Source organism: Sebastes fasciatus, chromosome 10 (genome assembly GCF_043250625.1).
Source record: "Sebastes fasciatus isolate fSebFas1 chromosome 10, fSebFas1.pri, whole genome shotgun sequence".
Classification (NCBI taxonomy): domain Eukaryota; kingdom Metazoa; phylum Chordata; class Actinopteri; order Perciformes; family Sebastidae; genus Sebastes; species Sebastes fasciatus.
The window spans coordinates 34,656,726-34,669,435 of NC_133804.1; the positions used below are offsets into that span (position 1 = coordinate 34,656,726).

Below are 12,710 nucleotides of genomic sequence, written 5' to 3' on the forward strand. Positions count from 1 at the left end.
AGTAGTAGTAGCAGTAGTAGTGGTAGTAGTATATAGCAGTAGTAGTAGTAGTATTAGTAGTAGTAGTGGTAGTAGTATATAATAGTAGTAGTAATAGTAGTAGCAGTAGTAGTGGTAGTAGTATATAGCAGTAGTAGTAGTAGTAGCAGTAGTAGTGGTAGTAGTATATAGCAGTAGTAGTAGTAGTATTAGTAGTAGTGGTAGTAGTATATAATAGTAGTAGTAGTATCACAGACAGCCAGTAGGTGGCAGCACATTTAAACCTCTTCCGGTTAAATTATGAACCTGAAGAAGAGTCACTTCCGGCCCAAGCTGTTTCCATGGTAACCAGACATGGCGCCCGGTGAGTCTCTCTGTTCGATCCAAATAAACATTCAGCCTTCATCACTCAGACTAACATTAACACCAACACGGAGTATATCAACGTGTTCTTCATCACTCAGATCAACATTAACACCAACACGGAGTATATCAACGTGTTCACCGCTGTGACAGTAAACCGTGTCTGTTAGTTGGTTCTGTTAGCTGGTTCTGTTAGCTGGGTCTGTTAGCTGGTTCTGTTAGCTGGGTCTGTTAGCTGGGTCTGTTAGCTGGTTCTGTTAGCTGGGTCTGTTAGCTGGTTCTGTTAGCTGGGTCTGTTAGCTGGGTCTGTTAGCTGGTTCTGTTAGCTGGGTCTGTTAGCTGGTTCTGTTAGCTGGGTCTGTTAGCTGGTTCTGTTAGCTGGTTCTGTTAGCTGGGTCTGTTAGCTGGGTCTGTTAGCTGGTTCTGTTAGCTGGGTCTGTTAGCTGGTTCTGTTAGCTGGGTCTGTTAGTTGGTTCTGTTAGCTGGTTCTGTTAGCTGGGTCTGTTAGCTGGGTCTGTTAGCTGGTTCTGTTAGCTGGGTCTGTTAGCTGGTTCTGTTAGCTGGGTCTGTTAGCTGGGTCTGTTAGCTGGTTCTGTTAGCTGGGTCTGTTAGCTGGTTCTGTTAGCTGGTTCTGTTAGCTGGGTCTGTTAGCTGGTTCTGTTAGCTGGTTCTGTTAGCTGGGTCTGTTAGCTGGTTCTGTTAGCTGGTTCTGTTAGCTCCACCAGACCTCTATGATGAACAGACTATGTAACATGTGATATAACGTGACAGACGGTGGGTAAACCAGAGATTCATGTTGTTGTCAGGTTCGTTAACTCTAAGCAGATATTAAAGGCACAGTTATAAACATACAAATATCATGTTTTCATCACTAATAATACATGTTAGGGCATTTTAATGTGGTAGATCTGAGACACTCTGCAGACCACTGGATAGGTTAGTAGTACTGGGTATAGATACAGTACTGCTGCAGCAGAGCATGGGTTGTTTAAATCCATTCATTATTATTACATTGAAAATAATTAAATATAAAAATAGATGAATACAAAAATAAGTAATTTGTCAAATAAATAAATGTTATTTATTTTTCTATGGATTTGTGCATATGTATTCATTTTCAAAGTAACCTGCGCATTTATTTGATGATTATTTATTTATTAATTTATTCCTTTTTATTTATTTATTTTATTATTATTATTTATTTATAATTTATTTATTAATTTATTTATTGATTTAAATAAAAGTAACTAGTAAAGAAATACAAAATATCAGTTATCAAATAAATGTGCAGGATGATATGAAAATAAATAAATATGCACAGAAATAAAAAAATTAATAGCATTTATTTGTCAAATTACTGAGTCCATTTTTGTATTAATTTAGTATAATATTTAAATATTAAATGTATTTAATAAATGTATTTAACCATGACTACTGCCTTCATGTTTCCAGTTTCTATATAAAGAAGACAAAATAAATTAAATAAAGCAGAAATCAATCAGTTTCACATTAATTATATCACGAACAGGATGATCTGAACAGGGTTGAGTGATGACAACATCCAAAACACTATTTTTTAAATAAACACCTAAATATTGTATGAATGTGCTTTACCAAGTTAATTTTGACAATCTTGTTGTACTTGTTTGATTTTGCAAATTAATAAAACTCACACTTGAAAAGAAAATAATTGGTTATCTGGAAAATTTGGTAAAATTATGCCTTATATAATGATGCATTTTGATAACCAAAAAAAACAAACTACCCTCAACCTGTTCTATTATTTGATGTATTATTTATTATATTTTCTGTTCTTCTCTGCAGGGGGCCAACCAATCGTATCCTTCACATAAAACCGATGCACACACGCGCACGCGCGCGCACACACACACGCACACGCACACGCACACGCACACACCCCTGCTCTGTCTCTGTGACATGTTCCTGTGTTGTCCTTGACTCCGTCTTCCTCAGCTTTCGTCCACTCCTCTGCAGGTCCTCTTCTACCTCAACAGCTGGTACTTTGCTGCCTTCTACCTGGCAGAGATCCTCATGTTCATCTATAAAGGTTTGTCCCACCTCCACACGTCTTTACATCAGTAGTAGTGAGAAAGGAAACAGAGATTTCTAAAGCACTGAACCACTCTGAAGCAACTGTGCTGAGGTCATTCTGCTGGAACAACCTTCATATTATCATTATATGTGTACAACTCTTTGAACAGGACCCTTCCCTCATATTTCCATGAACTGTATTCCTATAATCAACAATTCCACAACTCAAAATAATGCCATACTCAGACCTCCTGTGTGTCGAACATCTCAGTTAGAGTTTGGTTTAGTTTACCGAGGTTCAGTGATCTGGAACGCTCTGCCATCTCATACTTTAGAGTCGGCACCAGAACAACTGAAAAAAGGTTTGTTTTTATCTCCCCAATGTTTTCCTTATGGATTATCTCTTTACATTGATTACTAATAATGCTTTTTTTATTGATGATATAATAATGAGAATCTTAATTTTTATTTCATCACTTTGTCTACTTGGATATATGGATATCTGCTAGTGTGTGGAATCTTTTTTTAATTCTTCTCTCTCTTTACTGACTGAAACATGACTGAAATCTCTTTGGCCAGAAACTGGTTAAAGTTCTTGTTTCTATCTGTTAAATCAGTAAAAGTGACATATACTGTATGTGTGAACATTGACGTCTGTAACAAAACGAGGTTTCCAGCATTAGGAACAGTTTCAGTTTTTATTCATTAAAGTGAATCAACATATTATAAAAACAAAGTGCATATCACGTACTGAGAACACATTCATACAATGTTTAGACACAGTAAAGTGTATATTCTGTAGTATATCAGACAAAATACAAACACAACTTCATTTAAAAAAAATAATCATCTACAGCCGTGACAGATCAAGATCTCGTCACAGCGTCCAAATAATTTAACAGTTTATTCCTTCCAAATCAAATGTTTCTGCTTTGGTGGTAAGAAAGACTGACTGACTAAAGAGAGGAGGTCGATCACTTCCAAACAGACTTCCTACGTCTTTAACTCATGTTATATGCTGATAGATAAACTCTCTTTTTCTTGCCGTGCAGGGATTTTACTGCCCTACCCGACAGATAACCTGGTCCTTGATGTGGTGCTGCTGGTGCTCTTCCTCGGTCTGGAGACGCTCAGGATCTTTTACGGTGAAACACCAAACACAAATATTCAGACTCTACCTGGACTAAATGAAGATGCACATTATTAACACACATCTTCATGATTGATTTGAAGCCAGAGGCCACTTCCTGTTTGGTTCTTTGCTGCCACCATGTGGACAACAGCTGCAGGTGATAATTAAATAAGCAGCAGTGTCTGAACTCACTCAGACTATTTTATTATATTTTAATTATTTAGGTTAAACTTCTGTTGAACAAACTGCATTAGTGCTTAAATCGGGACTCCCTAAAAACTTGGTATTCACCCGGGGGCGGAGCATTTTGTTCGTCATGCATCGGGTTGCCTCATCACTTTTTAGATAAGCAAGCTAAACCGTAACTTAATTAACTTAATCTTTGACTTAACGCTGGATTAAACCTACAGGACACCTCAAGCCTACTGTAACTTCAAACAATACACTTTGATCTTTGCTCCTGGTACTGCTGCACGGCTGTAACCGCTGCTAGACCTCCCTGCAGAATTTCAAATGACTGCTAATAAATTCTCAAACTGACCATCATAACTGGAAAATATGCACAACTAAATAGTGCCAAAATATATTGACTAGGGCTGTTAATAAATTAAAATATTTATTCGCTCGCTGTTTATCTGTTCAAAACGGATCTTAAAGGGAGATTAGTCAGGTATTTAATCCTCTTATCAACATGGGAGTGGACAAATATGCTGCTTTATGCAAATGTATGTATATATTTATGATTGTAAATCAATTAACACAAATCAATGACAGATATTGATCCAGAAACCCTCACAGGTACTGCATTTAGCATAAAACAATATGCTCCAATCATAAAATGTCAAACTGCAGCCCAACAGGCAACAACAGCTGTCAGTGTGTCTGTGCTGACTTGACTATGACTTGCCCCAAACTGCATGTGATTATCATAAAGTGGGCATTTCTGTAAAGGGGAGACTCGTGGGTACCCATAGAACCCATTTACATTCACTGATCTGGAGGTCAGAGGTCAAGGGACCCCTTTGAAATGGACATGACAGTTTTTCTTCACCAAAATGTACCGTAAGTTTGCAGCGTTATTTAACCTCCTTCATGACCAGCTAATCAGACATGGTTGGTACCGATGGATTCATCAGGTTTTATAGTTTACTATGATACCAGGATCTTCACCCTAGCTTTAAAACTGCGCCCGCTACAACCTATAAATCGCTATTATTGCATTAACTTTGACAGCCCTGGTTATCATATAAAGTAGCCTAATCTAAGTGCAGAGCGAGACTGTCACGGAGCTTGCGGAAACGTGCACTCCTACGTCCTGCAAAGCCACGCCCCTTCCGGGAAAATACCAAGTTTTTAGGGAGTGTAGAGAGAGTTGGGCTGATACTCACCTGCACCGAGTACTAGTACTTTTATTCAGTGCTGCGGCACTCATGATGTTCAGTAGAAGTCGTTGTGCAAAACAGGCCAGGGGCAAAAATGTGCAGCTGTTTGTATAAATCTGAAAACCACATATTGAGTTTCAGGTGTTTAAAAATGAAGACTTGTTTTGGACGGACGGCCAAAATGGAAGAAAATTGTCAAATTTAGCCAGTCATCGTGGACGTCTTCTGACTGTGGAGATGAGCAAGTCCTGACTGACACGGCAGCTGCAGTCTCTGACCTCAGGGACATTGACCTCCGTGATGTTGACTTCCGTGATGTTGACTTCCGTGATGTTGACTTCCGTGATGTTGACCTCCATGTCCCGTGTCCTTGTTCAGGTTGGAAGGGTAACCTGTGCGAGCGCTCTCTGGCGTCCTGCGCGTCGCTCTTCATCCTGTTCCCCTGTACGGCGCTGGCCGTTTACTTCCTGCTGCTGCAGACCTTCGTCCTGCGGCTGGAGTTCATCCTCTGCGCCGTCCTGCTCTGCTTCTACGGCCTCGAGTTCCTGCTCGGACTCCTCTCCGTATCGGCTTTCTCCAGGTGACCAAATCCTGCAGGGTCTTGGTCCTGGACCTGGACCTGGACCTGGACCTGGACCTGGACCTGGACCTGGACCTGGTCCTGGTCCTGGTCATGTGATGTGGGGGTTCTCAGTACAATACAAATATCTTTGATTATGCTTCAATGTCTAGAAATATTCAAGTTCATGCTTTGTCCCTTTTGATTTGTCCCTTGTAGGTCCAAAGTGTACTGAAGAAGACTTCACCTGAAACACAGAGCAGCACTTTGTTCAGATGCCACCTTGTAAATAAAACAATCTATTTTCCTATTCAAATGTAAATCTGTTGGTTTTATAACTGTTTGTAAGAATGTACTGACCCTGAGATCAGGACATATTCTTTTTTTTTTACAAATTCTGATGATGAATGACGTTATGTAAATAAAACCCAAGTTGAAATAAAACTGATTTTTTCTTTGATGGATCAGCATCAGAAATGTTTATAAATTCACACCATGCAGCAGAGAGGAATTAAGGTGCACAGAGTTGAAGTTATAATAACTTATAATAATATCAAGGAACAGGACAGTCTGTATAAATACTAAACTGTCCTACTGAGGCTGTACGACAACATCAATACAGACGAGAATGATAATAAAATACTGGATGAACAAGTGAGTAATCAAAGTAAAGAAGAGGACGTTTTACCAGGACTTGGTGTGCCAGATGATGAAGAGCACCACGTAGAGCGAGCGGACGACGGGCCACCAGAAGATCCACATGTTGGTGTTGTGGTCGACCTCACGGAAATCTATCTCCCTCAACTGTCAATCAATCAGAGCAGAGGGATTACTTTTTATTATTATTATTATTACTATTTTCCTCAGTATTCTAGATGCATCTTTTCTCATTCAAGGAAAGATAAAAGGTCCAAATATTTGTCCCATACAGCCACGATGTTTAGTCTTATAGTAGCCTCACACAGTCCAGAACAACCCCACCTGCTGTCTGATGTCTCTTCTGTTCTGTGTATAAGAAACAACATCAGAACATTTTTCTTTACTGCTGTTTAGAGCTGCAACGATTCATCGATTAGTTAGCAACTATTAAATTAATCGCCAACTATTTTGATAATCGATTAATCGGTTTGAGTAATTTTTTAAGAAATAAAACTCACTTAAATGTCAATATTTTCTGGTTTCTTTCCTCCTCTATGTCAGTAAACACTGATCGACGTTTTATAGACCAAACAGCTAATCGATTCATGTAGAAAATAATCGACTGATTAAACTATAATGACTAAACTATTTAAACACTTTATAGTAGAGTCGAACTTCTGTGATTTAAAAAATAAATACACTGAGTGACGACGTAAAATTCCTCCATCCTCTGAGAGGAGCTAAGAAGCTAGGAAGAGATGCTAGTGAAGGAATCAAGGAGCCACTTTAGCTAAATGGAAAGCGTCACCAAAACCAACCATGTTTAAGCTCACTAGCTCCTATATTAAATTGACTACTGATGTTTTTACATTAACTTTATACTTCTCAGGTTCACAACACAAAGAAAATCTACTTGCTAAGACTTTCTTGAGTCAGTCGATCCGTCACAGACAACATCTGTTTGAGGTCTTCCACTGCAGATGTTTTTAGGACTCAAAGAGACGACGTTAACAGAGAGACGTTTTTGAAAGCTCCAGAATAAATGGAGTTAATGGACACACACACACTCAGACTGACCCTGTGGTAGTTCTGTCCTTGCAGGATCTGTTCGACCTGCTCCATCAGCTGTCGGACTCTCAGCTGCAGCTCCGTCAGTTTTTCTTTAGCAGCGATCTCATTGTAGTTGTTTCTGCGTTCGCCCACTCTGATGTCCAGGTGAACAGCCTGCAGGACGCAACAGGAAGTTCATTAGGAGGGACAAGGTTTGCAACGGGACATGTAATAAATAACTGCATTAAAAGACCATGTGTCTTCTCACCAGCTTGCCTCCAGCAGGCAGGGGACGCTGTGGGGAGTTGGACTGCAGGCAGATTTGGTGTTCTCCTGGACTCCGTGATGTGAATTTGAAGAATCCCTCTGAGCCGTTAGACCGAGACAGAATTACCTGGAGGGAACCAAATCGGAAAGAACATTACTTAAATTTGACCGGCTCTGTGCAAACTGCTCGGCTCAACCAGAACTTGTTATCAAGGACCAACCTTGTAATCAGGATCTATGGCTCTAACATCTATCCTGATGTCCTGAGGGGCCGGCAGGTACTCGTCTTTCTGTTCATCATACAGCTGAGTCCAGTAGTGACCTGCAGAGAGACAGAGACAACAAACACGTCACTTAATATGTCAAAATATTACTGGACATATCGGGTCATTATTTACTGAAGTTCTATACATTTTAGTGATTTAATAAATGTTTTGACTTTGCTAACACTAGGCTATTTTAGATATTATGGTTATTTAAGTTTTCACGTCAAGCTGAAACAATTAGTTGATAAAACAGAAAATGATTCACCAACAACTTTGATAATGAATTTCATAATGACAAATGTATTCCTGTTCCAGCTTCTGTTTGAGAACATTGTAAACTGAATCCTGACATTCAAATATAGTTGAGTAATAAAATAAAGAATCAAATCATCAACAGATGTATCTACTAATCGATAAGGCCGTCCTCAACCAAAGAAATTCTTAGTCGACTAACACTCGTACGATTTTGCTGACTAATTGATAAGTTGATTTAATCAAACTCCACAAAGAATCACCACTTTAAATCTGGTGTTTATCAGAGATGTGCTCACAAGTTGGGAATAAGTCCTTCAGCATGAACAAAGCATAAAAGATGACTAATTGACTAAAGAAATCTTAGTGAACTCAGATCAAAACCACCGATTAGTCGGCTACTATATATTTAATTTTTCTTCTTTTGGGACCAAAACTATTTCAAATATAAATAATACATTTGGTGTCTGAATTATACTGTTTTATCTCTGTTATTATGAGAAAGAGAAAACATCAATATACCAGCTAATTAATTTCGATTTGTTTTCCTGACATGTTAAATCTATTTTTTTCACATATTTTACTAATACTTTTAGGACTTTTTTCAAATATTTTCTTTTATATATTTTACTAATAATTTTAGGACATTTTTCACATATTTTTTAAAATATATTTTACTAATAATTTTAGGACCTTTTCTGTCAGTTTTCATGCAGGAATTTTGCTTCACCTTCCAAAAAATTAAAAACTAGAGCTTTAAATGTGCCATGAAAACCATGAAAACATCCTGACTCCCTAGAAAGCGGTATAGACACTGAATGGATTATACTTGTGAAATGCATTATGTATAATATGAATATGAATATCCAGCAATGTGCAGTCAGACCACACAGACTATTCAGTCTTCATTCATTTAATTGATCTTTTTGAAGTGTAGGCTTTTTTGTCCCTGAAAAGGACCAAACTAATACTTTTAGCACATTTGTCTGACATGTTTCACATATGTTTTGATATATGTTACTAATAATTTTAGGAAATACTTCTGAAATCTTTCAAATATATTTTTCACATATCTTACTTATACTTTAAATATATTTTACTAATAGTTTTCAGACATTTTTCACATAATTTACTAACACTTTTAGGACACTGTGTCCCCTGCAAAGGACCAAACTATGATTTACTTAAATATAAAAAATAAAATAAATATCAAAATCAAACAGAACATCAAGAAGAGACTAATGTGAAACACATGATACTAGTTAGTGTTAAAAGGTTTATATACATGATGGTGTTCATAATGTTTAGTAGAGTAAGTTAATGTGTCATTAAGTCGTTTAGAGACTGTGAGTAACTTTAATACTGCTGTTAGTGGACTTCCTGGTTATCACTTCCTGATCAGCTGTTCTGTCACCACGAGCTCTAAACGGTATTAACTATTACTAACGTTGTTCTAAACGTTATAAACTGACCTGTGAGCGCCGTGTCGTCCGGGATCTCCTCTATGAAGCATGTCCTCTCGGTGTCTCGGAGGTGAAAGTGTAAAGAAGAGCTGAAACTGTAGAAAACGTTCAGAAGTAAAACTGTCAACAAGCTGACTGACGCCATCTTCATGCTGCTACTGCGCCTGCGAGGCTGCTGGGTAATGTAGTTCTTACAGCTGTGATTCACTGTTAGTGTAGGTTTACATCTGTTACTGCACTTTATAATGAAAACAAAAGAACTGAGATTATTAAAGGGACTGTTTGTAAGAATCAGAAATGTCTTGTTAACAGCTTCACCTGTGTCCGTTAAGTCAACTAAAGGAGCATCACTCAACACAGTGAGGAGACACACGTCAGCTAAAAGCACAATATCACTCTATATTTCAGCTGCTTGGCAGTAATGTTAGCTGACCAGACCAAGGTCTCTCCATGAATCAATGCTGATCCTAGTGTTGGCTTTTCCCGCCTCAGCCTCCCGACCGCGGCCGGAGGGAACGGGGGAGACGCCGGAGTTTTGGTCGGAGACGATAACGTTTCTCTCTGCGGAGCCCCGTCACTTCACAAGACACGGGAAACCTCTGTTGGTCTGGAGGAGCTGCAGCAGTTATTTCTGCACAAACGTCCACTGAACATTCACTAGATATTCTCAGAGCTAAACTAACTCTGCTGCAGTGTGGAGTGAGCAGCATGCACGTGAGAGTGGAGCGAGAACGAGCGTGGTGTGTGAGTGAAGGCAGGCAGAGGAGCAGAGTACAGCAGAGACTCCGGTCCTGGAGACCAAAGCTACGGTCTCCCCCGCGTCCTCCGACCGCGGCCAACACTGTTTAACAGCTTCACTAGATACAACCAAGAGGTTTTGGTGCTTCAGTGTAGTTTGTGTTGGAGTCTGAGTCTGAACAGCGGAGACACACGCGAGCGCGCATATACGGGCGCGCATGGGACACCGTCCCGGGTGATTTATACGTGTAAGAAGTTACAAACAGTCCCTTTAATAGATTAATATTAGTTATTATTTGTAACTGTGTTTATTGATTTTCAGTTATGAAAAAAATACATGAATGAACATCACGGACGCTACAAAGAAGATGTGTTATATTTTATTGTTCAGAGCGTTCAAACAACACATTGACTGCTGTTTCTAGTATTTGTGTGAAAATGAAGAGCAAAGGAAACTAATATCATTGTTAATGCTAATAAATAACTTTCCTAACTAATCTAGGTCACTCTACGTGGACAGCAACTAACGGTTACAACCTAATACCATATTACAAATTACATGTGAGCAAGGGCTGTCAATCAAAATATTTAATCACGATTAATTGCAAATTAATCACACATTTTTTATCTTTTTAAAATGTACTTAAAGGGAGATTTGTGAAGTATTTAATCCTCTTATCAACATGGGAGTGGACAAATATGCTAATTCATGCAAATGTATGTTTATATTTATTATTGGAAATCAATTAACAACACAAAACAATGACTTGACTATGACTTGCCCCAAACTGCGTGTGATTATCATAAAGTGGGCATGTCTGTAAAGGGGAGACTCGTGGGTACCCATAGAACCCATTTACATTCACACATCTGGAGGTCAGAGGTCAAGGGACCCCTTTGAAAATGGCAGTTTTTCCTCTCCAACAAGCTTCACATCCTTCACAACAAGCTAGCATGACATGGTTGGTTCCAACGGATTCATCAGGTTTTATAGTTTACTAACTTAAATAAAGAATATATTTTATGTTGTGAGAAGTGCACGGGAACTTCCCCACGAAGACAAACTCGCCCACATTTTGTTTTTGCACATGTTCAGTATACATAAAGTTGCAGAGCTTTATCAACTTTTGAGGGGAAACTTTCCTTCCTTAAGCCGTCTCTAATCTCAGATGACTAATTTAACAGTAAGCGAACAGGCAGAATGTGACTGCCGGCGTTGAAAAGAGGATAAAGAAAAGTTGAATTCTGCCTCGGCCATCAGCGCCGCTCCTCCTGACCTGCACATGTTTGCGCTCGCAGGGCATTTGTTCTGCTTGTCAAAGTCGCCATCCAATTGGGTGAAGCTCGTATTAAAGAGATCAGCGTATTTGCATGTCTCCACAATGGCTGCCTCGCTCGTTTCTCTTTGTGAATATAAAGTAGACAGAAGTTAAAGCTGAGAGGTTTCATTACCGAGTCTATCGCAGCCGTGCAGTTCCTGTCACACAAATTAAATTGTGCCACTTTGTTGAACACCGACCTCCGTTCATAACGGCGGCTTCATCTCCACACTGTGTCCACAAAGCTCTCACACAAGTCACAGTAGACACCATGGCATTTACATTTTTACATATTTTCTTTAGACTCGGATCTTAAAGGAACCTCAGACGATACTTTATACTTTCTTATAGGTCACATTTTAGGAGGAAAAGGAGCTGCAGGAATAAACCATAGATGATGAAATATCAATTAAAAATCATACTTTAAAGTTAAATAGATTGGCTCTTTAATAAGTTGGTGTGTCTTCCTTTAAGCGATTCTTCTCGGAGTTTTAGTTATTTAAACCAAACTGGAAAAAAAACAACTTGAGTTCTTTGATAACTTTAATTTGTGTGTTTTCTCGTATTTTGAAGCACTTTGAGCTGTATTTCTTAACAACAGAACCACTAAGGACTGACTTTAAATTTTTTTATAATTTAATACAAAATTAAAATTGGATTGTTTTAAGACAACAAATGAAAACCTAATTTTAAATATAATAAAGTGTTTATTATTTATCCACCCAGGACTACATGCTGGCAGTGTGGAGAAGGATTTGAAAGCATTTAAAGAGACAAATTTGGGTCGATAATCAAACATTTCTTTGAGGGGTGGCGTGACATGGCAGCGGGGAAAGCTGTATACAATGTCAGTATTTTGTGAAATCCTGTAAATATAAAAATAAATAAATATAAATGACATCACATCTAGTATTATTCTGGTATTTTCCATGATAGAAAGGTGATGAAGCACCGAGCTACATGCTGCCTTCCTTCCACACACATATATATATATTTTTTTACTGATTTACTTATTTATATTTAATTACTATACTTACTTATGAATAATTGATTGTAGCAAAACAGGTGCATTATTCTTTTTTCAATCTTTTTTTTCAATAACAAATTGTATGCGATTCACACAGTGATAACTCATTGCAGGTGCATCTCTAAATGTAACAGTTAAAGACTTCCTCTTTCAATTAATTTGAAATAAAACAATAAAGACCTAAATGATGAGAGACGTTCTTTAGTTCAGGACAAATTAGCG

At 38.3% G+C, this 12,710-nt stretch overlaps 2 protein-coding genes across 6 annotated transcripts; one reads left to right on the forward strand and one right to left on the reverse strand.

Moving 5' to 3' along the window:
- The first annotated feature begins 317 nt into the window (after nt 1–317).
- Nucleotides 318–5,911, forward strand: tmem216 (transmembrane protein 216). Of its 4 annotated transcripts, none has more exons than XM_074649579.1 (5): nt 318–343; nt 2,317–2,410; nt 3,447–3,539; nt 5,287–5,488; nt 5,687–5,911. In XM_074649579.1, the coding sequence occupies exons 2-5, from the start codon at nt 2,395–2,397 to the stop codon at nt 5,700–5,702; spliced, it is 327 nt and encodes a 108-aa protein (XP_074505680.1). In that variant the 5' UTR covers nt 318–343; nt 2,317–2,394; the 3' UTR covers nt 5,703–5,911. The 4 variants fall into 4 exon arrangements, with proteins under 4 accessions (XP_074505680.1, XP_074505679.1, XP_074505677.1 ...); XM_074649578.1 differs by having other exon boundaries at nt 327–355; XM_074649576.1 differs by lacking the exon at nt 318–343 and adding an exon at nt 2,115–2,180.
- Nucleotides 3,079–9,570, reverse strand: LOC141775837 (transmembrane emp24 domain-containing protein 9-like). 2 transcript variants are annotated; one of them, XM_074649574.1, is made up of 8 exons: nt 9,414–9,570; nt 7,645–7,745; nt 7,425–7,550; nt 7,184–7,330; nt 6,156–6,271; nt 5,247–5,714; nt 3,392–5,130; nt 3,079–3,350 (listed from the first exon to the last, which is right to left on the reverse strand). In XM_074649574.1, exons 1-6 carry the CDS (start codon nt 9,553–9,555, stop codon nt 5,711–5,713), a joined length of 636 nt encoding a protein of 211 aa, XP_074505675.1. In that variant the 5' UTR covers nt 9,556–9,570; the 3' UTR covers nt 3,079–3,350; nt 3,392–5,130; nt 5,247–5,710. The 2 variants fall into 2 exon arrangements, with proteins under 2 accessions (XP_074505675.1, XP_074505676.1); XM_074649575.1 differs by having other exon boundaries at nt 3,079–3,342; nt 3,385–5,130.
- Between the last annotated feature and the right edge of the window lie 3,140 nt (nt 9,571–12,710).

What these genes read in the sequence shown, in the direction of transcription:
- tmem216 (XM_074649576.1), top strand. Translation starts at nt 2,130, where the DNA reads ATGTATTATTTATTATATTTTCTGTTCTTCTCTGCAGGGGGCCAACCA. An exon ending in CTGCAGGGGGCCAACCAATC is followed by an intron (nt 2,181 to 2,316) that starts GTATCCTTCACA and finishes CGTCTTCCTCAG; the next exon opens with CTTTCGTCCACTCCTCTGCA. An exon ending in CCTCATGTTCATCTATAAAG is followed by an intron (nt 2,411 to 3,446) that starts GTTTGTCCCACC and finishes CTTGCCGTGCAG; the next exon opens with GGATTTTACTGCCCTACCCG.
- LOC141775837 (XM_074649574.1), bottom strand. Translation starts at nt 9,555, where the DNA reads ATGAAGATGGCGTCAGTCAGCTTGTTGACAGTTTTACTTCTGAACGTT. An exon ending in CCATAGATCCTGATTACAAG is followed by an intron (nt 7,551 to 7,644) that starts GTTGGTCCTTGA and finishes GGTTCCCTCCAG; the next exon opens with GTAATTCTGTCTCGGTCTAA. An exon ending in TGCCTGCTGGAGGCAAGCTG is followed by an intron (nt 7,331 to 7,424) that starts GTGAGAAGACAC and finishes TGCGTCCTGCAG; the next exon opens with GCTGTTCACCTGGACATCAG.